The sequence below is a fragment of the Cherax quadricarinatus genome, chromosome 18, assembly GCF_038502225.1.
Source record: "Cherax quadricarinatus isolate ZL_2023a chromosome 18, ASM3850222v1, whole genome shotgun sequence".
Lineage (NCBI taxonomy): Eukaryota > Metazoa > Arthropoda > Malacostraca > Decapoda > Parastacidae > Cherax > Cherax quadricarinatus.
In genome coordinates this window covers 18,095,338-18,119,302 of record NC_091309.1, presented here as the reverse complement: position 1 = coordinate 18,119,302, position 23,965 = coordinate 18,095,338, and the positions used below count along the sequence as shown (strand labels likewise).

The 23,965-nt window shown below is 40.7% G+C and overlaps 1 protein-coding gene and 1 long non-coding RNA gene across 5 annotated transcripts in view; one reads left to right on the top strand and one right to left on the bottom strand.

Annotated features, from left to right (window-relative positions):
• Positions 1-22,242, top strand: part of LOC138852874 (uncharacterized) — a 39,328-nt gene extending 17,086 nt beyond the window's left edge. The window contains exons 2-3 of the long non-coding RNA XR_011392148.1: positions 20,698-21,636; positions 21,995-22,242. This is a non-coding gene — a long non-coding RNA (uncharacterized lncRNA). The remainder of the gene's footprint in view (positions 1-20,697; positions 21,637-21,994) is intronic.
• The window catches only part of spri (Src homology 2 domain-containing protein sprint), a 243,129-nt gene continuing 233,813 nt past the window's right edge, over positions 14,650-23,965 (bottom strand). For all 4 annotated transcript variants that reach the window (XM_053777689.2, XM_053777692.2, XM_053777688.1 and 1 more), the window contains 2 exons: positions 21,429-21,621; positions 14,650-16,672 (listed from right to left, as the gene is read on the bottom strand). In XM_053777689.2, the coding sequence (XP_053633664.1) occupies positions 16,548-16,672; positions 21,429-21,621 (318 nt within the window). In that variant the 3' untranslated portion in view covers positions 14,650-16,547. The remainder of the gene's footprint in view (positions 16,673-21,428; positions 21,622-23,965) is intronic.

Sequence of the window (23,965 nt, the reverse complement as noted above, 5' to 3'; positions counted from 1 at the left end):
CCTTTTTCACATTCTCCAAACAGGATTATGCATAATCCTGCTTAGATATGATGAGTTTAATTGTTTTCTCCAAACTGTTGCAACCCCCAAAATTAAAAATGCTGACAGTTTTGCAATATTTTTTTTATATTCTGAAATGGTAGACAATTATTTTCTGAAGTCAGTGACACCAAAAGTGTGAAATTTGGGAAAAAAAAAACTTAGGAATTATGCAGATGCAAAGTCAGTGATCTGAGCACAATTTATGCATTCGCAATTTCATACACACCGAGTCCTATTTTAAGTCAGTTCCAGTGCTCTTTTCGAAAATATGCTCCTAGGTATTTTGCTAATTGCCTTCTGTTCTGTCAATTGAGTACAAGAAACTTTCCATTCACCTGTCAAAACTACCCTATATTATGCACAAAAGTTGGTTACCTGGAGGTTATTCTGGGGATCAACGCCCCCGCGGCCCGGTCCATGACCAGGCCTCCCGATGGATCAGGGCCTGATCAACTAGGCTGTTACTGCTGGCCGCACGCAGTCCAACGTACGAGCCACAGCCCGGCTGATCCGGCACTGACTTTAGGGGTTTATTGGTAATTCCCCTAATGCTTGATGGGAAGCTGTTGAACAGTCTTGGGCCCCAGACACTTATGGTATTTTCCCTTAGTGTACCAATGGCGCCCCTACTTTTTATTGGGGGCATTTTGCATCGCCTGCCCAGTCTTTTACTTTCGTAGGGAGTGATTTCTGTGTGCAGATTTGGGACCATTCCTTCCAAGATTTTCCAAGTGTAGAGTATATCTCTCTCCCTCCTGCATTCTAACGAGTACAAGTCAAGTGCTTCCAAGCGTTCCCAGTAGTTAAGGTGCTTGACAGAACTTATACGTGCAGTAAAGGATCTCTGTACACTCTCTAGATCTGCGATTTCACCTGCTTTGAATGGAGTTGTTAATGTACAGCAGTTGGCAAATGGACATTCATTTCTGTAATAGAACTTTGAGCAGTATTTAACCCCTTGAGGGTCCGTCCTGTAGTTCTACGGCTTTGAAGCCTGGGTACAAGCCGTAGAACTACGGCTTGAGCTCGGCTCACTGAGATAAACTGTAAGTATTAAATTTGGGCCTAGATGAGAGAATTCATCTATGTGGTAAGTGTGCACAAATTCTTCAGCATGCAGTGCATAATTAGAAAAAAAACTGCAACCGTATTTTTGGATTAAAAATGCGAATTTGTGGTGTTTTTTCACAAGATTTTTACAGTATTCAAGATTTCTTGGTCTCATTTGATAGAATGGAGGATATATTACAGAAATAAAGATGATTTTGATTGGTTTTGGTACTGAAAATGATACACAAATAACCCGCACATAAAAGAAGCTTACGACGACGTTTCAGTCCGACTTGGACCACTGACAAAGTCACAGTGACTTTGTCAGTGGTCCAAGTCGGACCGAAACGTCGTCGTAAGCTTCTCTCTTTTATGTGCGGGTTATTTGTGTATCGTTCCAGTCACGGTATTGTGCCTTTTTGTTATTTACTGAAAATGACTTGAAACTGAGCTCAAAGTAGTGGAAACGTTCAATTTTTGCCGATGTTTGAGTAAACAAATGTCACGCATCTAATACACGTCAGCTGGTGGGTTTAATACACATTCACGAATGTGCTAATATTATTTATACAATTATTACAATATTACATAACAATAAATCTTCAATTTTTTCGTGTGAATAAAAATTCATTGTGAATAAAAATCAAAATGGAATTCATTTGTAAAGCCTGAAAACATAACTAATATACAGAGAAAATGTTACTTTAGTGCCAGGAATGCCAGCATTGTTTAATCTGGACCCTATTTTGAAATTGGAATATTTTGAACTTTGTGTTAAATTGGCCAAATTACCAATTTCCAATATCTTTATTGGGTAGTTGAAATAGCTGATTGGGCGATTTCTTGTGCTGAATCGATAAAATAAAAGTAATACTAGCTAAATAGCTAAGAATTTGGTCGACTGGAATAATGTAATTGGCCTAAAATAGGAGTCAAAGTGGGCAAAATCGCCGATGCATAAATGTTGCTGATGCAGCAAAATTTGTGAAAGCATAATTTCGTCAATTTTCCATCAAATTTCGTACTGTTTGTTTTGTTACCTTCAGAAAAAGATTCTCTAGCATTTCATAAGAAAAAATAACAAATTTTTTTATGAAAATTCTTGGATCCTGGCTGTCACTCTTGAGATTTGGCCTCTGGACCCTCAAAGGGTTAAGTAAAATTTAGCTTTAGCAAATCCAAGAATTCAGTACCCCATACAGTCTTGGCATTTTTACCATTTCTTATCCACATAGCAGACATGGATAAAAACAAACACAGCTTTGTATTATCCTTTGTTAATGATAGCACGCATCACCTCGATAGAAAACACTGGAAAATTTTAACAGGGTACAAAGTCTTCCAGTGGGTGTTAGAAAATATGATGCTCAGTTGAAACAAATTTCAAATGCTCAGATAAAAGAATAAGCTCAAAATGGACACTCTACAAAACACAGGAGTTGCCCCATAGAATGAAAATAGCATATAGTATGAGAAAAACCACAGGCACAACAAGAAAACACTTTGTCAACACTTGTGAGCGTTGACAGTTCCATTTGCTGCCATCAGATATACTACCAGAACAAGTGTAGAAGTGTTGATCACTACTTCCGTCGAGTGTTGGATCAACCAAGCTGTAATAAATATATGGGCCAGCAGGCTTCAGGCCAGGCTGCAAGGCAGGAACTCTTGAAACAGGTCACAGGTAAATCACCAGTAGGTTTGATGCCTCCACCTGCATTATCCTGGCACACACACATGTACATATATACAGGAGCTTTTCTGTTGACTATCTCTAATTCCTCCCTAGGCGCACCTCAATTGGCACACTACTAGTATTGGTGTACTTCACCTTAATTTTTTTTTTTTCAACAAACCGGCCGTATCCCACCATTTTAGTCACCTCTTACGGCATACATGGCTTATGGAAGAAGAATTCTGTTCCACTTCCCCATGGAGATAAGGGGAAATAAAGAAGAACAAGAACTATTAAGAAAACAGAAGAAAACCCAGATGAGTTTGTATATATATGCATGCACATGCATGTGTAGTATGACATAAGTGTAAGTAGAAGTAGCAAGATACCTGGTATCCTCCATGTTTAGGAGACAAAAAATAAGACACCAGCAATCCTACCATCATGTAAAACAGTTATAGATTTCATTTCACACTCACTTGGCAGGACAATAGTACCTCCCCAGGTGGATGCCTTCTACCAACCTACTACCTTGCCAAATACAGGCATATCTGTGGCAGTGCATTGGCAGAATGATTCATGAACCATGGTCTTGTTTGCAATAGATCTGAGAAAAAGATCATAATGCACGAAGAGATTGACACCAGGCCTGGCAACAGCTGGATGCCCATCAGTAATGGAGCTGCCTCAGTTATGCAGATCAGATAATAGGAGAAAAATGTGTGTATGGAATTTGCAAGCCTGGACAAATGAAAAAAGGTGTGGGACTACAAATACATACATACCTATCTCCAGTGCAGGAAGTTCCAAATATCTAGAAAATAGTGAAGTTGCTTATCACATGTTCCCATAGTTTGAGCTAGGTCAATGACTCGTCAGGGAAAAGTAAGGATCCCATAGTAACTAATTTTCTGTTTTAGCATCTCAGTGTTGCAGTTCAGAATGGTAATGCCTGTTTAGCTATGGGAATAATAGTACTCTCCTTTTATAATCATTGATAAGTGTAAAAGGAAAGCACTGTGGCTCTTATACACAGGCAGGGTAGACCAAAGGTTTAGGAGTGGTTAACTCGTCTCCATGCAGAGCACAAAGATGTGAAGTTTTGTTGGTGCTTGGACCATGGTTTCCTAGGAAGTGAATGGCAGATGCTGAGGCAAATGCTTACTCTACAGTAGACTTTTACCTCAGTGACTTCATGGGCCATATTCACAGATACATCCTTGAAAAGTGGCCAAGCCAGTGGGCCTGCAAACTAGGTAAGTTATACAGGGTTCAGCAGGAATTGGGTTTGGTTCTTCAACAGGAATTGTCACAGAAAAATCTGTCAATTTAAGATCAAGCATACACGTCTCACACATAGCCACTTATTGTAGGTGCTCCCCCTTCCTTGTGTAACTTGTGATGCGCTGACTTTGGAATATATTTTAAATTTGCCCAGGGCAAAGTCCTTTCCACTTTTGTGATTGTTTTTGTAATTACCAGAGTGCCTGTAGGTATTTGGGGCAGGACCTTTAATGGGAGTTTTAACGCTTTCAGGGTCGGTCCTATCGTGTCACGGCTTTGAAGCCAGTGTCGGTCCCATAGTACAATGCTATGAGCTCAGCTCACTCAGATAAGCTGTGAGCAGTAAATTTGGGACTAGATATGAGAGAATAGGTCTGTGTCAAGTGTGCACCATATAAAAAAATACGGCAGTATACTGTGCATAATGAGAAAAAATGCAACAGCGTTTTTGGTTTAAGGCAGCTACTTCGCGGTGTATTTTCATGTGATTTTTGTGGTTGTATTCTCGGTTTCTAGGTCTCATTTGATAGAATGGAAGATATGTTACAGAAACGGAGATTGGTTTCAGGACAGAGAGTAGCTTGAAATTGAGCTGAAAGTAGCAGAAATGTTTGATTTTTGCTGATATTCCAGAGTACACAAAGTGTGCTTGTCTAATATGCATCCAACTGGCAAGTCTAATAAGCATTTAGGAATGCACTGACACTCTTTATGCAAATTACTGCATTACTGTAATATTTGTATAACAGTAAATTATTTTTTATGAATAAAAATTCAAAATGAAAAGCAGACATAATATAAGAGTGACCTGGAGATGACTGTTATTTTAGTGCCAGGAATGACTTTATTCTAGACCCCATTTTGAAATTGGTATTTCTTGAAACTTGTGAAATTGGCCAAATTACTGATTTCTGATCACTTTATTGGGTAGTTGAAATAGGTAAATGATCAGTTTTTTACTCATTTGATAGAATAGAAGGAATACTAGCAAAATAGCTATGAGTTGGGTTGACTGGAACAATGGAATTGGCCAAAACGGGGGTGCAAAGTGGGCAAAATCGCCAGTACGTAAATATCACTGAGACTCCTAACTTTGCAAGAGCATAATTCCATAAGTTTTCTGTCAAATTTCCTACTTTTGGTTTCATTACCTTCAGAAAAAGATTATCATTTCACAAGATAAGATAATTTTTCTCAAATTCTCCAACCGAGAGCAAGTTGAATTGATGGTAGTTATATTAACTGGGATGATATTTGTGTTTGAGCATTTTGTTCATGTTTGTAGCTTTCATTGTTAATTTTTTCTCGTGTGTGTGATAATTGGTATGAGCACTGTCCCACAAGGCACAGTACTCACACCTATCCTGTTCCTTATTATCATATCAGACATAGAGATGTAAACCACAGCACTGTATCATCTTTTGTAGACGATACTAGGATCTGCACGAGTGTCATCCATTGAGGACACGGCAAAGCTCCAAGAAGATATAAACCAAGTTTTCCAATGGGCAACAGAGAACAATATGATGTTCAATGAAGACAAATTCCAACTACATGTACTCTGTTACGGAAAACAATAAGGGGCATTACAGAAGACCCCTGGTTGTCTTCAAGAGGGAGCGGGACAGATACCTAAAGATGGTGCTGGATCAGCTGGGCTGTGGTTCGTACGTTGGATTGCATGCAGCCAGCAGTAACAGCCTCGTTGATCAGGCCCTGATCCACGGGAGGCCTGGTCGTGGACCGGGCCATGGGGGTGTTGATCCCCGGAATGCCCTCCAGGTAGACTGGTCAAAGTGCTGTGTAAATATCAGAACTACTGCTGCTACACTATGAGCTGTAGCTACCAAAATCACAAAACAATTTCCAATGTTTTGGGAACAGTGACTTCTTAAGCCCAAGAGGCTGTATAGCCCTTGTGGTTTAGCACTTCTTTTTGATTATAATAATAAAGCCCAAGAACTAGCATCCAAGGCCCAGGAGCTGAAGCCATGGATGGAGATGGGAGAAGGGGTATACATGTGATTTGTCTTGTCCATTTTTTTTTTTTTTTTTTTTTTTTTTTCTTAAGTTGTTTCTGCACTAATGGAGTCCTACATTTATGATTTTACCAATTGGCTACGATTTTGTTTATGGTAAAAATTAGTAACTGTACAATACTGTTTTATTCTGATATAATCAGTGATGACAGGAGAGTATGCAGTTAGCTATCTATTACTAAATCCTCATTTAAATTGGCTTTTGAATCAAGAGACTTTGGCTGCTAAGACCCAGGAGCTTTATTGGAGAGGGCACTGCCATCTCCCACTAAATTTTATTGTAAGAAGTGCTGCCCCTACCCAATAACTCATCTGTGCTCCAGTTCCCCAAATTAAGCCTGAATGCCTTCCACATTCCCCCCCCCCCAGGCGCTGTATAATCCTCCGGGTTTAGCGCTTCCCCCCTTGATTATAATAATAATAATAATACCCAATAACTTATCGTAGGGGTGCTGCAACCCAAACCAGTGGAAGGGGGCTGTACCCTCTAACTGTTGGAGTGGTACAACTAAATTTAAGAGGGGCAGTCCCTTAACCCTTTGAGGGTTTCAGCCGTACTAGTACGGCTTATGACCCAGAGTTTTTGACGTACTAGTATGCCTAAATTCTAGCGCCCTCAAATCTAGTGGGAGAAAGCTGGTAGGCCTACATATGAAAGAATGGGTCTATGTGGTCAGTGTGCACAGTATAAAAAAAATCCTGCAGCACACAGTGCATGAGAAAAAAAAAAACTTTGACCGTTTTTTTTGGAATAAAACAGCGACTTTGCACTGTATTTTCGTATGGTATTTATTGTTGTATTCTAGTTTTCTTGGTCTCATTTTATAGAATGGAAGACATATTACAGAAATTGAGATAATTTTGACTGGTTTTACAATGAAAAATACCTTGAAATCGAGCTCAAAGTAGCAGAAATGTTCGATTTTTACCAAAGTTCAGAAGTAAACAAATCATGCCAAGCGTCCAATACACGTCAACTGGTGAGTCTAATATTCTTTTGCAAGTGCGCCAATATTATTTATACCATTTTTTACACTAATGCAGTAGTCTGCATAACAGTAAATCTTCTATTTTTTGTGAGAATAAAAATTCAAAGTGGAAAGCAAAAGAATGTAAGAGGGGCCTTGAGACGTGACTAATGAACAGAGGAAATGTCATTTTAGTGCCAGGAATGTCTTTCTTGGTTATTCTGGACCCTATTCGGAAATTGGCATCTTTTGAAATTTGTGTGAAATTGGCAAAATTGCTAAATTCTGACCACTGTACTAGATAGTTGAAATCGGTAAATGGGTGGTTTCTTGCACTCATTAGATAGAAAAAGTGGAGTTCTAGCGAAATATTCATGTTCTTTGTCAACTAGTACACCGGGCCGCGGGGGCGTTGACCCCCGAAACTCTCTCCAGGTAAACTCTCCAGTACAGTGGAATTGGCCGAAAATAGGACTCAAAGTGGGTAAACATCGCCGAGACCGCTAACTTCGCGAGAGCATAATTCGATAAGTTTTCCATCAAATTTCATACTTTTGGTGTCATTATGATCGGGAAAAGATTCTCTATCTGTTCATAAGAAAAAAATTTTTTTTTTTAAATTTGGCCGACCCTGAGAACGAGTCTCGGAGAGGGCCTGTCGACCCTCAAAGGGTTAACTTGATACCCCTTATTCCCTTTCAGAGCAATTCACAAAGTGTACGTCCTATAGTTGTAGTCCTGAGAGAGCTAACTCTGCTTTTACATCACATTTTGTAAAATCTGGCAGAATGCCACACTCGGCTCTAAGGCTGCAAATACCACATTTTGAGGATTGTAACACCAGGTAGCAAGGCATTGATAAATACGTACTAGACTGGGAATATCACAAGCTAGGTAGTGTTACTATATAGAAAAAATAATTTCCTAGCTTTAACCATCACTCAGTCTTTCCAGGTGACCGTGGATATCGTCATACAAATAGTCCACCTACCATTCCTGCTCATCCTTTCAAGTATAAACTACATCATAGCTTTAGAACCAACCCTCTTCAAGGGGGGCTCCTTGGCGTGGTGAAGAGGCTCTTGGTCTGAGGAATTAGACCTGTCGGTCTACTTCCTCAGACCGAACCTAATTACCCCCCAATCCCCCGTTCCCTATCCCATCCTCCCCTTTTTCCTTTCCTCCTCCTCCTCCCCACCCCTCCCTTTTGCCCTTCCTTTTTGGCCTTTTTTTTTTTTTTTCCCACAGGCACGCTAGTTCCTAGGTAGGGGAAAGAGTACCGGGGTCCATCCCATTCCGTTGAGGTTCTTGGTGGTGGCGTAGTTTGCCGTGGAATCTGGATTGCCTGGGGATGCCCTGATCCCTCTCCGGTATCCTGGAGGGTGGCTTTGGGTGTCTCTCGGGCGACGGGTGTATCTCTGGAAGCCACCTTTCGGATTCCGGGGGTGGTGGCTGAAGGAGGTATGCTTTGTGGCGGATTTCCGGCCGCCCTCTCTTTTGTCCACTGAGGTAGCTCGGCAGATGTGAGGTTGCTATCCCGGATTGCCGGTTTACTGGCATGATGGGTAGGGTATGGCACGGGTTCCATGCTGCATCTGCGCTACTTATGGTGCTGAGGTCCTCTTGGGCGCGGAGGGAGATTTCTGGCCCTTTCATTCCTCCTAGGAACTATCCCTCCCCGGTCCCCCCTTTTTTTATTTTTATGTTCTTCTTTCTTTTTTTTTCTTAAAAACAAAAAGAAAGAAGTAACCTAACCATGGCAGCCCTAGTCCATGAACCTGCTACCCCCGGGCCCCTTCTTGATACCGCACCCCGTTCTGACCCCGCCTCGTCTTTGGACCACTCTTCGGACACTCCTCATGCCTCTGTACCTCTTGCCGGTGCTGTTTCCTCACCCGCTTCAGGTACTGAGGCCTCGACTGACTCCTTCGATTTATCTGATCTTCGCTCTCCTCTGACTATGCTTCCGGCCCGTTCCACGTCGGACCAACTCTGGTCCCACGCCTAAACGACAACGACAATTACCTGCTGATGATACTTCTCCACCTTCTCGTTCTTCTCAGAAAAGATCGACACGTCCTTCACTACCTTTCCACGCTCAGTTTCAGACTGCACAATGGACTAAATTCTTCACTTTATGACCGACTTCCTCTACTGCCTATCTTTCTGACCACAGTATTGGCAAGGCACTCCTACGCCATGTTGGTAAAGATATTTCTTTTCATGTTCTTAAGAGCGGTATGCGCATAGTCACTGTACAGAATGCTACCCAGGCTCATGAGCTTTCTCGTCTTTCCCATATCGATACTGTTCCTGTAACTATTGAAAAGCATCATTCCCTCAATTCTTGTAGTGGTACCGTCATTCTGCCCCATACCATAGTTCAACAAAATTTCCAGACATGTGGCACTGACATTCTTGAACAGCTGGAACTCCAAGATCTTCCAATCCTCAAGGTAGACACTTTCTTCCTGCCCGTGGGTGGAGACGATACCCTAGCAATGTGGCTCGTTTAACTTTTGACAGCCGTGAACTCCCATCCTCAGTTTATGTAGCAGGACATCGGTTACAAGTTCGAAAGGTGATCCCTACACCGCAACAGTGTAGAAATTGCTGGCGATTTGGCCATCCAGCGAAATATTGCAGATCTATCGCCGAATGCCCAGTCTGTGGTGCCGATGACCATTCTAATATGTCTTGCAATCGACCTCCCTCTTGCCTTAATTGTCATGAGGCTCACCCTTCGTACTCTCGCCGTTGTCAAGTCTACTTAAACGAGCGGGAAATCCGTTACCTCAAAGAGGCAGAAGGTCTCCCTTATGCCATGGCAGTTTCTCATCTCCACCTCCAAGGGAGACTACCTCGTGTTTCTTATTCCCGTGTTTCAAAACGTCCCCCCACTTCTGGTATCCCATCTTCTGCACCCACCTCTGTGGTTACCTCTCCCATAGTCACTCCTGTAGCTAATTCTTTTGCTGTCCTCGGCTCAGACGTCCCTACTTCAACGTCTCAGTCTGATCTTGCTTCTTCGTGTTCTCTCTCACAAGCCTCAGTAGTGACGAGATCTCGTATGACACCTCCTCCCAATCGTCCCTCTACTTCTCAAAAGTCAAAAAAAGGTCCGTTAACACCTCCTACCCATCTTCCACCTCCTCATTTTCCCTTCCCTGTCTCTGTACTTGGTTCTCCCCCTCTCACTGGCTCTGTTACAAGTGTAGAGGTTCACCCTCCTCCTCGTACTGTACCTTCCTCCCCTGTTCCCTCCCAAGTTTCTTCCTCTTCTGCCACCTCCCAGGTTTCTGCCTCTTCTGTCCCCTTCCACGCTTCTCCAGTTCCCTCCACCCTTTTGCCCCCCCCCTACCTTGGTACAGTCCATTACAGTTCCAATCTTTACTCATCCTCCCCCTACCATTTCCAATATTGTCTCCCATACGACATCTCTGAATTCTGAAACACTTGAAGCAATCTCTGAATATATTGCAGAGACCAAACCATCAATGGACACTGATCCACCCTCCGCTCCTTCTCTCTCCTCTACTCCATCTGCGCAACTCCTTTCTTCACAGCGCACTGTTCCTTCACTGCTTGAACGTTTTCCACTGCCTCCGCATGTGGACTTTTCTAACCCCTCTAGTCCGTAGGAACCCTTACCTGCGGATTTCAGGTATCTTTATCATTGCCAATCATGGCCTATTTACAGTGGAATATACGTGGCCTCAGGGGTAATCGGGGTGAGCTTCAGATGTTACTCTCCCAGTTTTCCCCTGTTGGTGTTTGCTTACAGGAACCAAAATTACACTCTGCTGTTATCTCTCCCATCTCAGGCTATAATTTATTGTATTCTTCAGATCCTTTTCCTGATGGGACCTTTAATGAAAGTGCCCTTCTTCTACGCACTGATATTCCATACCATCAGCTATTTGTTCGTACTTCGCTGCATTACACAGCAGCCCGTATCCACTTGCATAGGTGGTATACGCTCTGTTCTTTATATCTCTCTCCTTCTCGGGCATTATCTATTCCGGATATTGCCTTTCTTGTTTCGTCATTACCACCACCGATTCTGTTACTTGGTGATTTTAATGCCCACCATTTCCTCTGGGGGGGGGGGGTCTCACTGTGATTCCTGTGGCATTCAGTTAGAGGCTTTTCTTGCCACCCACCCCTTCCATGTTTTAAATACAGGTACTCACACCCATTTTGATCCTCGGACTCACACTCTCTCTTGCATCGATCTCTCAGTCTGCTCTTCCTCCGCCGCATTAGACTTCACTTGGTCTGTTCTTCCGGACTTACATGACAGTGATCATTTCCCAATCATTCTTACTTCCCCTTCATATTCACCACCTCTTCGCATCCCACGCTGGCAATTTGATCAGGCAAATTGGAACGTTTACTCACACCTAACTGTTTTTAGAGAGGTTCCTTCTTCGTCCTCCATCGATGAGCTTTTACACCTCTTCTCGTCCTCCGTTTTAACCGCAGCTTCTCATTCTATACCCCAAACTTCGGGCAGGCATTCTCAGAAATGCGTGCCTTGGTGGTCTCCTGCTTGTGCTCGTGCAGTACGTTTGAAACGCGCTGCATGGGGCAGGTACCGGTACAATAGAACCACAGAGAGACTTCTTGATTTTAAGCAGAAGCGTGCGATCGCTCTCCGTGTCATCCGTGACGCTAAACGCACTTGCTGGCGAGATTATGTCTCCACCATCACCTCTGCTTCCTCTGAGTGCAGTCTGGAAAAAAATACAAAAACTGAGTGGTAAATATTCTCCTGACCCGGCTCCTGTTCTGCGGGTTGCCGGTGTTGATATAGCAAACCCACTAGATGTTGCCAATGAAATTGGCAATCATCTGGTCCGTATTTCTCAGGGACTCCATCTATGCCCCTCATTTCTTTCCTCAAAGTCTGCCAGAGAGTTAGCACCCTTGGACTTTTCTTCTCTCAGAGAAGAACAGTATAATGTGCCTTTTACACTTCAAGAACTGGAGGCAACACTCTCAGCTTGCCGATCATCGGCAGCTGGGCCCGACGACATTCATATTCGTATGCTACAACATTTACATCAGTCAGCCCTTGCAGTCCTATTACGCCTTTACAATCTTATTTGGTCACAAGGAGTTCTTCCACAGCTGTGGAAATCCGCCATTGTTCTCCCTTTCCGCAAACCAGGCACTACGGGACATGAAACCTCCCACTATCGTCCCATTGCTCTTACCAGTGCAGTTTGCAAAGTGATGGAACGCCTAGTAAATAGACGTTTAGTGTGGTATTTAGAGACACACAACAGTCTCTCCACTCGTCAATATGGCTTTCGTAAGGGACGTTCTACCATAGACCCCTTACTACGCTTGGATACGTATGTTCGTAATGCCTTTGCGAATAACCACTCAGTTATTGCCATATTTTTTGACCTTGAGAAGGCATATGACACAACTTGGAGGTATAATATTTTAGCCCAAGCCCACTCCTTAGGCCTTCGAGGCAATCTACCATCCTTCCTTAAGAACTTTTTAACTAACAGGCATATCCGTGTTCGGGTTAATAATGTGCTCTCCCTGGACTTTATCCAAGCTGAAGGTGTCCCCCAGGGATGTGTTCTGAGCACAACACTTTTTCTCCTTGCTATTAATGATTTGGCCTCTAGTCTTCCATCAAATATTTGGTCATCACTATGTTGATGACTTCGCTATTGCCTGTGCAGGCGCTGACTGTCACCTGATTACAGTTTCTCTCCAGCATGCAGTCGACCGTGTTTCCAATTGGGCCACCACACGTGGGTTTAAATTTTCCAGCACTAAAACCCACCAAATTACTTTCACTAGACGCTCTGTCATCTCCGATCATCCTTTGTATCTCTATGGCTCCTGTATCCCTGAACGTGATACAGTCAAGTTTCTGGGCCTACTCTTTGATCGTAGGTTATCCTGGAAACCTCACATTACCTCTCTGAAGGCAACTTGTCACAGCCGGCTGAACCTTCTTAAAACCCTTGCTCATCTTTCATGGGGAGCTGATCGTCGAACCCTCCTTCGCCTACATTCCACCCTTATCTTATCGAAACTTGATTATGGTGACCAGATCTATTCAGCGGCATCTCCTGCTACTCTCTCTAGCCTTAACCCCATTCATCACCAAGGATTACGTTTATGCCTTGGTGCTTTTCACTCTTCCCCTGTCGAGAGCCTCTATGCAGAAGCGAACGTTCCATCCTTATCCGATCGCCGTGATGCCCACTGCCTTCGCTACTATGTACGCTCTCATGATCTCCGCAATCCTTCCATTTATAGAATGGTCACTGATATTAGTAGACATTCTTTATTTGTTCGTTGCCCCTGTTTACTCCGTCCCTTCTCTCTTCGCCTTCATTCGCTCTTGTCTTCTCTTCAATTACCACCTTTCTATGTACATGTAGCATCTCACTTTTCCCTACCCCCCTGGGAAGTTCCAGCTGTTCGAGTCTGTTCTCTCTCCCTTGCTCGAAAGCCCAGATGGCTCTAAGTCTTCTGACGGCGTAGGATTCGCAGCAGTGTTTCCAGACAGCATCGTACAAGGGCATTTACTATCTTCGGCTAGTATTTTTACTGCTGAATTGTATGCCATCCTTACAGCACTTATCCGTATTGCATCTATGCCTGTGTCATCATTTGTGGTTGTCTCAGACTCCCTTAGTGCTTTACAGGCTATACAGAAATTTGATACACCTCACCCCTTAGTCCTCCGTATCCAACTTTGGCTACGCCGTATCTTTACCAAGCATAAAGATATTGTTTTTTGTTGGGTCCCTGGTCATGTTGACGTACAGGGCAATGAACAGGCAGACACTGCTGTGCGGTCAGCAGTACATGACCTACCAGTTTCACGTAGAGGTATTCCATTTACGGACTATTTTGCTGCAATATCTTCCCAACTTCACACCCGTTGGCAACAACGTTGGTCTACTATGCTCGGCAACAAACTTCAATCTATTAAACCGAGTGTAAGTTACTGGCCGTCTTCTTATCACCAGTGTCGAGGTTGGGAGACTACTCTCTCCCGTCTTCGCATTGGCCATACTCGTCTTACTCATGGAGAGGCGCCCTGCTCCTCTCTCTGAGAATTGCCAAGTTCCATTATCAGCCAGCCACATTCTGTTGGACTGCCCACTTTATCAACGAGCACGCAGAATTTACCTCCGTCGTCGTCTTCGCTCTGCTGCTCTCTGTTTACCTTCCCTTCTCGCTGATGGACCCACCTTTCATCCAGACTCTCTCATTGACTTTTTGACAACAACTGACTTACTTCACAAATTCTGATACCTTCAGCCCTTTCTACTTCAATCTCTTGCTACCCCCGTACTATCCCCTGCCCCGCTGTTTTCTGTAACCTACTGATCATCCCTCCTCCCTTCTGCCATCCAATACCCTCGCTTCCTTCCCTACCCTGCAGCGCTGTATAGCCCTTGTGGCTTAGCGCTTCTTTTTTATTATAATAATAATTTAGAACCAAAGACTGGCTACCTTTTTCCTGAATCTCCTCAGTGTGTTGTATCCCTTGGGGCTAAGGTGTTCACATGTAATGCTGGTGTGTTGGTTGTATATAAATTCTACATTTAGATCAAAGAGCAGCTTTATTAATTTACTGACATTTTAGACGACGTAATTCCAATATAACCAGTACATATTCAATTACAAGATCTGGAAATGAATTTAGTAATGGCATTAGTATATAAAAAAGCTTTAATGCAACTAAAGTTACCAAGCAATGACTAGACATTGTACGCAAACATGGTCACCCATAAATCTGAAGTTGCAGAACATGGTTCGGAATTCGACTATAATTCCTACTGTACAGGCTGTTGGCAAAATATACATTCATTAATCAATAGGCATTGATAAATGCCCGTGTTTAATAGTGCATTAGTATAACTTGCATTATTTTGTTCCAAATGAGTCTGCAAATCAAACATGTGGGTTACTCTTACATCAACTTTAACACAGCCATTCAGCATTATTTGCAAAGAAAGTACATTATATACAAAAAAGGAATTATAAATATTACACATCAGATGTATATCTATTCCTAAACTACATAGTGTGATATGGTTAAGTTTTTCTTATAAAAGTAGAAAATCATTTACTACAGTTTATAGCTGGGAAAACAAATACAAAATCTGGTGTTAAATGTGAAATACCATCTTAGTCTTTCAGCATATAAATTAAAAGAATAAATGTGAATGGCACTGTATATATAAACACTATTTTGTGGTAATTTCTATACTGAAGTAGGAAATTTTACATTTTGCCTGCCTTTGTCAGATAAGAAAGGTGTATGTGGAGGAGCCCCTAGACAAATTATGCAATACTTTACAAATGCACATGTATGTATAATCATATACATACAAGCATACATTACTAAAATTTCATAAAAAAAAAAAATGTTGAAAAAGACCATTTACTTTACTGTATATACACTAAGCCTGAGGAATCATGTTATCCTATGAATTTTCATTACCACATTGCACACTTACAGCTACCATGTTGAGCAAAACTTAAGGCTTATTGTCAAAAACATAAGAGAAATTTTTTATGTATAAAAGGAAAGACAACTAAAAAAATTGCCAATACCTGAATTGCACACGATTGTGTTGAGCACATTCCAGTCGATAGATCTTATGTCTAGACAACACATCACACATACACTAAATGAATACCTGAAAACTTGTTTCAAATTAACCAAAAGTTTTCTTAGAACTGTAGTAAACTAGACATTCAAGATACATTTGAATGTCAAAATAGTGTAAAGAAATAGTTTTTTTTTTCAATAAGACTGTTAAGATAGTTAAAAGTGGTAAGGAAAAACTATCTAAATAATGTACAATTTAGTAGTACTTAACCTGCCAGAGTACTAGTCAGATTTTAATTTTTCATACATCAAGCAATATTACATAACCTATGAGACTCTGTTATACACAAATTCTGACATATCTATGAACATTATTTACAATAAAATGTTTAAGGTATACAGCTACATTAACAATAAATGCATGGCAATGTTGACATACATAACCCTTTAGCAAAACATTTTTCAGCACCAGGCTTCAAGAAATTAATGCTTCACCGGGTAATAATAGCCTTGAAAGATCATGTAGTCTTCACAATCTTTTTTCAGTGCCAAATTCAAGTATGTAATTCCTTTGTCTTTTTTTTTTTTACTATAGTTACATTTGATGACAATCTTAAACTAGGTTCAGCATTCCTATAGGATAACTATAAAATGCCCAGTATCTCACAAGAAATATGAAATTATTCCTCTCCTCTCAAACTTTCAATGACTGAAAATTTATGATGTATGCAATGCCATTTCTGTTAACATTCATAGCATAAATTCCAGATTTATTTTAAGAATTCTTCAGCTGGGTTTTTTGTATCCAACGAAATAGCATTTCTATTAAACACAAATCACATCAGATCCTATCTGGAAACAATATCTCGAGTATGTAGTCACAATCAAGAGAGTATTGGCCAGGCAATTTTCGCATCGATGCGTTTGAATGCGAAGGTACAGTGGAAGCCATGGGTGGTGAGATCGGACTTTACTTTGTGTGGACACTCGTTGTCTGACAGCAAGGTCTCTGCAATGAAAATTAGAAATTTACACTAATCTTACAAATACTTAGAATTATTATTATTACAATCAAGGGGGAAGCGCTAAACCCGGAGGATTATACAGCGCCTGGGGGGGGGATGTGGAAGGCATTCAGGCTTAATTTGGGGAACTGGAGCACAGATCCAATTCCCTAAATCAAGAGCCCCTCACCAACATCAAGGAACCTTCCTTGAGGGGACAAATACTTAGAAGAATAAGGAACACTGCAACAATATAGATGAAGGCCATTATTACATGAAATGCATGTTCAAACAGCTGTGCTATAATTCAGCAAGAATTAACAAGAGTACATAGTGATACTACAAACTTCGTAGTAAGAGTAAGTGGTTCAATTCACAGGTGTATCAAAGCATATGATGAAATTCCATGCAATTGCTCCCCCCATTTATCAAACAGGAAAACTAGAGACCTAGACAACCAAGGACCTTATAAACCACACTGGCTTTCAGCTATCTTGGTTTATCCTTTCAGGGTTAATACAGTCTTCTTCCTGGATTTGCCTAACCAGAGCGCCCACCCCCAAGGATTTAGTTTAAGCAAGCAAAATGGTTCCTGGGGGATTAAAGTGACTATAATATATGATTTTATAAACCCTTCTAAGCAAAGTCTAACTGAAATGAAGACCTAGTTCAAGAGTACATAGCAGAGGCAAAGATCTCCATAACCATAAACAGATAGTTACCATCATTACAGCTGTTATCACAACAATAGCTGCCCCTGCCCCCAGTCCCCAATAAACAATTAACAAAAATTTGGTTCTTAAGCTGTCAAACTTTTTTTATTGTGTGGAATTGCAAATAATTACCTGCTGTTTTACTATATAACAATTTGGAAGACTTGTGATATTGCTGTCAGTTGTGGATTTATGAAGGCCTTGTGCTTATTTGAGATTATTACCTGAGGTTACCAGTTTATCACTTTTGACTATCATGCCACCTGCAGGTGATTATGATAATCACAACTAAGCACTAAACCCATAATGGTCATACAGCTCTGCAGGGTAGGGTGAAGAGTATAACAAGAGGTAGCTAGGAAGGTCAGTGAGGAATGCTAAAAGAGATATTATCAAAGTTGGTATAATAAAGCTGTTTCTGACAAAAAGTCAGAGGGGATATGTCAAACATGGGGTTGTCAAGGAGGGCAAGATAAAGTAAGGGCATTAGAGCAGTGATGACATTAGAGGTAAATTTTGTGTTCCTGCTGGTAGATAGGCCAGTAAAAGAATATGAAACCGATATTGGAACTAGACAATTCTCAGAGTGGCACTAGGCGTCTCTTCATAAGATACCCATGAGTGAGATGTATGTGCTTGATGCGAAGACAGGGAGAGTAGCCTCCCAACCATAGCATCAATGATAAGACCAGAAACCTAAACATGGCTCGATAGAATATAGTTTATGAATCAACTCAAACCAAAGCTGTTGCCAATGGTTGTGTAGGTGGCTAGAGATTACAGCAAAATAGTCAAAGAATAGAATACCCCTTTATGAAACATGGCGCCCAGTCTGCCTGCTCGTTGCCCAGAACATCCATGTGACCATGGACCCAGCAGATGTGAGAAGCTAATTAGGATAAGCACTAATCTGGCAAATTTGTTATAGTTTAATACCCATCTTCCATTTCTCCTATTTTGGTGCAGAACTTTATGGGAGAAGTGGTAAGCAGTTTGGGCTATACCTGAAGAAAACCTAAATCTCAGGAAGGGAAATATTCACCTTTAAATCTCTTATCAAGGCAAATTGCTATATTTAATTGGTTCCTTAGAGATGCTATCAATATTGATTTTTATTCAGATTTGATGCCCTATCTCAAATATTACTATACATACTGTATTTTAATCACAGGAGGGGAAAAGTGCTAAGCCCATTGTCACATAGGGTTTAAGTAATGGGAGACTATCCAAGATAGGATCATTCTATTTTCTTTGATGAAGAGCCTCCCCACCTTAAAAAGAAAGATAAATGAAAAATAAAACAAGGTAATAGGTGTGGGGAAATCCAGTGAGCACATTTTCAATGAAAGTTTATGGTCAATTCTTAATTTAAGGATCATCTAATAAAAAATTGGTGGAGGAGCTCTTGATTCAAGAAACTACTATTCCTTTCCTACCTCAGATAGAATCCTGTTCCCCAGGTGCTGCACGATGATAATCATAAACATCACATGGTGAAAACATTTTGAGGTAAACCTGGAGGGCCTTTCATGGGTCAACGCCTGAGGCCCGGATCAAGCCACTGTTACTGCTGGTTGTACACAAGCCAATATACAAACCACAGCCTGGCTGGTCAGGTACTGACTTTAGGTGCCTGTCCAGCTCCCTGTTGACAGCTGGGGGTCTCTTGGTAATCCCCCCCTTATGGATGCTAGGAGGCAGTTGAGCAATCTTGGGCCCCTGACACTTATTGTGTTGTCTCTTAGCGTACTCGTGCACCCATGCTTTTGCACTGCCTTCCGAGTCTTTTGCTTTCATATGGAGTGATTTCCGTGTGCAGCTCTGGGAATAGACTAGAATTTTCCAAATGTAAATTATCATGCATCTTTCTTGCCTGCATTCAAAAAGAGTACACGACTTTAACCATTCCCAGTAATTTAGGTGCTTTATCATATTGCAGTGAAAGTTTTCTTTATATTCTCCAGGTTTGCAATTTCACCTGCCTTGAAAGGAGCCATTGTGTACAGCAATACCCAAGCCAACAGAGAACAAGCAATCTGAAGAATCATTGGCTTGGCATCCCTAGTTTTGAAGGTTTTCATTATCCATCCTATCATTTTCCTAGCAGATGTGGTAGAGACATTGTTGTGATCTTTGAAAGTGAGATTCTCTGACAATCACTCTCGCGTCCTTTACATTAGTTTTTCGCTCTATTTTGTAGTTTTTATACTCCAATCCAGTTATTTCCTAAAGTGTTCCATAGAGTAATTGAAATCGGTCTTCATACTGTTTTCCAAGGGCCCATTTAGAGACTTCATTAATGTCAGTTTGGAAATATGCAGTGTTCTCAATGGATGACAGTCATGCAAATTCTGGTATCATCAGCATAGGAGGATACGGTGCTGTGGCTTACATTTCGGTCTATGTCAGCTTTGAGGAAAAGGATGGGAGCATGTACTGTACCCTGTGGAACAGAGCTTTTCACTGTAGCCACTTCTAACTTTACTTTGCTTACTATTACTCTGTGCTCTATGTGTTACGAAGTTATAGATCCATCAACCTGGTTTTTCTGCTATTCCTTTGTCATGCATTTTGTGTGCTATTACACTATGATCGCACTTGTTGAAGGCTTTCACAAAGTCTGTGTATACATCTGCATTTTGTCCTCTAGTGTACCCTAGACCATGTCATAGTGGTCCAGTAGTTGTGAGGCAGGAGCAACCTGCTCTAAACCCATGCTCCCCTGGGTTGTACAATTGTTGGGTATCCAAGTGGTTGGCAATCTTGTTTCTTATAACACTTTCATAGCATTAACATCCCACATCATAAGAATCTAGCAGTCTAATTCTTTGCAATTGCTTTACTGCCACCTTTGTGGAGTGAGATTATTATTATAATAAAAAATGAAGCGCTAAACCTACTGGAGTGAGGTTATATCTGTTGTTTTTTTAGCAACTGTGGGATGACTCCTGTCTACACTCTCTCTTCATATAATATTTAGGGCATGTAGAAGGGGTTTCTTGCAGTTCTTGATGAGCACAGAGTTCCACACATCTGCCTCTGGCAGAGTTCATGAGCATGTCATTTACTGCTTTTTCAAAGTCCTGTTGGTGTTAGGATTATATCAAAAATTCTTTAATTAAGCAAATTTTGAGGGAAATTTAATGAAGACAATTCCTATTATTCCTTCAATTGTTTGAGACTATCAATAAATATTGCTGTAACCTTGTTAGTACTGTATTGACAGTCAAAAGGGTATCCTAAAAGAAAGGAAATTTGGGTACAGTAAATTTAGCGAGTACATTTTTAATTAAAATTATGGTTGCTTTTCATTCCAGGGGCAGAGCTTCAAGCCAATAGAGAATGAGCACCCAGCCTGACAACAGCTGAAACTCGTAGATTGAGGTTCAACCATTGTAGCGCATACATTTGACAGGATGTTAAACAATATTTCACAGAGTTCACAAATAAATAGAGGGACAAAACATACAATAGTATACCTGTAGAGAATGGTATACCCTCATTTAGGGATAGGAAACCCCCCAAGCTTACCCAAACCTGTGATAGTCCTCTGCAGTGTAGCATATATATGAACCTATTGTTAACCACTGACCAGATGAAATAGGACAGCTGTATTTATGCATCTGATTGGATATTTGCAGGGCAGATTTTAAGACAAGTTGTGAGGAAATGGGTGAACATTACAACTAGCTTAAATGTAATTAAAAGTAATTCACTTAAAACAAACAAATAATGTAAATATGCAATTCATTTTTCAGAAAAAATAATTAAATTAAAAAAAAATAAAAATAAAAATTGTTGCTCACACAAAGGATATCCTGGTTTCAAAACCTGAGAAATATGATCCAACTTAAAATAATTCACAATTAGGAAAATTCTTCTAATTAATGATTGTTGCTGAAAGTTATAGAATTTATGAATGGTAACACTAACTTCAGAACTTTATATAAATACAAATTTGGAATCAGAGTTTTGAGTACACTATGAAAATCCTATTATATATAGTTTACCTTGTTCAAATTCAATATTAAAGTGACCATGTACTTACCAAGACCATCCACTAGTTTATATAGCCCATAATCTTGGGGATTTGTAACTCTCATCTTGTGTGCCATCATCTTGCATACTTCACGTGTGGTAGTGGCAGGTCGAATAGGCAATGTACGAGTAACTATACTGCCATTCTTCTCATCTGGTATGACTATCTTCATGATGCCCTGATCTGACACCATGGACACATCCTACAAATTTATAAAGTAAATGACAGTGTTAGGTTTTAAATGAGATTCTATAAACAACCAATGCTTATTTTAAAATATTTCCCAACTGAAGCTTATTCTACACCTAGCTTAAACACTGCTAATGGGCTTTAACTAGTCATATGCCCTTACTCTTTGCTAGATTGGTTGGTTTACAAAGCCCGTGCACTATATGGTTATTCATCAATTTAAAGAAAATTCCTGAGCTATTATTACTACCAATTTGCTACTGCCTTGGTGGGAAACGGCCAATGTATTAATAAAAAAAAATGATAATATATATAAATCAGAGTAAGCATAGTTTATTAAGGTCAGTTATTCAAGCTTTACAAGTCATCTGCATAATTTGTTCCAGGTAAAATAGTCATGTGATATGCCTAGAAAGTGACCTACAAAACCTGGGCCCAGTGATGGAAATTCTTGAAAATAAAAGCAGAGAGATCTACCACACTGAATTTTATTTTTTCCTGAACTAGGTAACCTTCCAGCAACCTTTGCTTCAGTTGAGAGGATCTCTTCTACTTAGGGATATCCATCCATCCCTACTTAAGGCTCCTTTTCCTCACTGACTAACCAGATTCCTTCCTCTGATGACATCTCTACTCTGTTTCCTACAATTTTGACAATTACCAATGTCTCCTTCACCCTCTGCTTTATTTGCCTTTTCCTACTCATGTTTCCTGCTATGCCCTTGTCTTCAGAAACTCTTAAGGACACATTGGTGTTTGATACAAAAGTTGAAATGGACACCCACCCTACTTTACCTTCATTCTCACCCCCTGCAACCCCCTACACATTGCTTATTTCTACCTTCCCATTGCTACCACATATTAACATTACTGACCACCCCATTCCCTACGAACTGCCTGTTTTCTGCTGTCACTGTGCTACTTTCTGATAATGGCTTTATTACAGTGGAATATCAGAAAATACAAGGGAAACTGACAAGAGCTCCTAGTCTTTTTCTCCCAAGTATCCCTTTGTATCAAAATAAAAAAAGATTTGAAATCACATCCCACTGTTGACTTTCCCCATCTCTGGCTATCTAATATTATAATAATCAAAACTAAGTGCTAAACTCTGGCTATTTAATAGCAATTGCTTCATTCTTTTCCCAATAATACATTGCACACATTTAATATGTGCAGTGATACTCCTTACTCTTGGCTTTTTGCTTGTACTTATCTTCTTCACATTGCAAGCCATTTATATTTGGGCACATAACATGTAGTCTGCTCTTTGTATCTTTTCCCTTCTCACCCATCATCTATACCTGATATCCATTATCTGATTTTTTCCTTACTTCCGCCCATCTTGTTATTAGGTGATTTTAATGCTCTTCATTTCCTCTAGGAAAGGGTCCCACTGAATCATGGGGATTAGTTAAGAGGATTTTCTTATTTTGCATTTAACTCTGGTTATGCCGCATTTCTTGTAAACGCAAAGATGTTAGCTTCTTCCAGGTCTTTGACCACGTCAATGTTCAGGGTAATGAACAAGCAGACTCAGCTGCTCAATCAACTGTTCATGACCTCCCAATTTCTCCACAAGGGTATTCCTCACTCGGTTTATTTTTCAGTAATCTCTTGATAATTCTGCAACCAACCGTTATCTTGTTGAAGAATGCCCAGTATTTCTCTGTGAGGACCATCGGATTGCATTGTTAGTTCAACGTATCTTATCAGCAGGCATGAAGAATTCACTTCCGTCATCTCTGTTGCCCAACACACTAACTCACTGACCTTGCTGACAGTTCCACCTTTGATGCAGACTAACTTTTTAGCAATAACTTTCTGCACTAACTGTGATTTTACTTTTCCTCTTGTATCCCTACAAACCCCTGCCCTCACACACTTCCTGCCCTTCATTCCCTCATCACCTTTGCACATTCCACCTTTCACACATCCTTCCCAGCAGTGCTGTGTGACCCTCTCAGGTTTAGAATTTAATTTGATTATATTATTCTCTACTTCTGGACAAATTCACACTAAATTAAGAAACGGAAATCAAAGTTTTAACTTTTTGAATCGAGTTTATCTGTATTTCTGCCACAGTTCACCACTCACTCTTCCCAGGATCATAAAATACAACCAGTAACTAATAAGAGTGATAAGACCAAGAAAAAGCCTCCAAACCCAGAAAATAGTGAACAAAGGCTAGAGAAATAAAAATTATCTTACCCTCGAGAAAAAAAACCAGTGGAATTAATCAAGAAAGTGGGCAATAGAATACGATAATATACAACCAATAGTACATGACAAAGAAGTAATGGACTATTATCCTAGCACTGATTCCCAAGACCATTGTAAATTGTAAAAAAGGACAT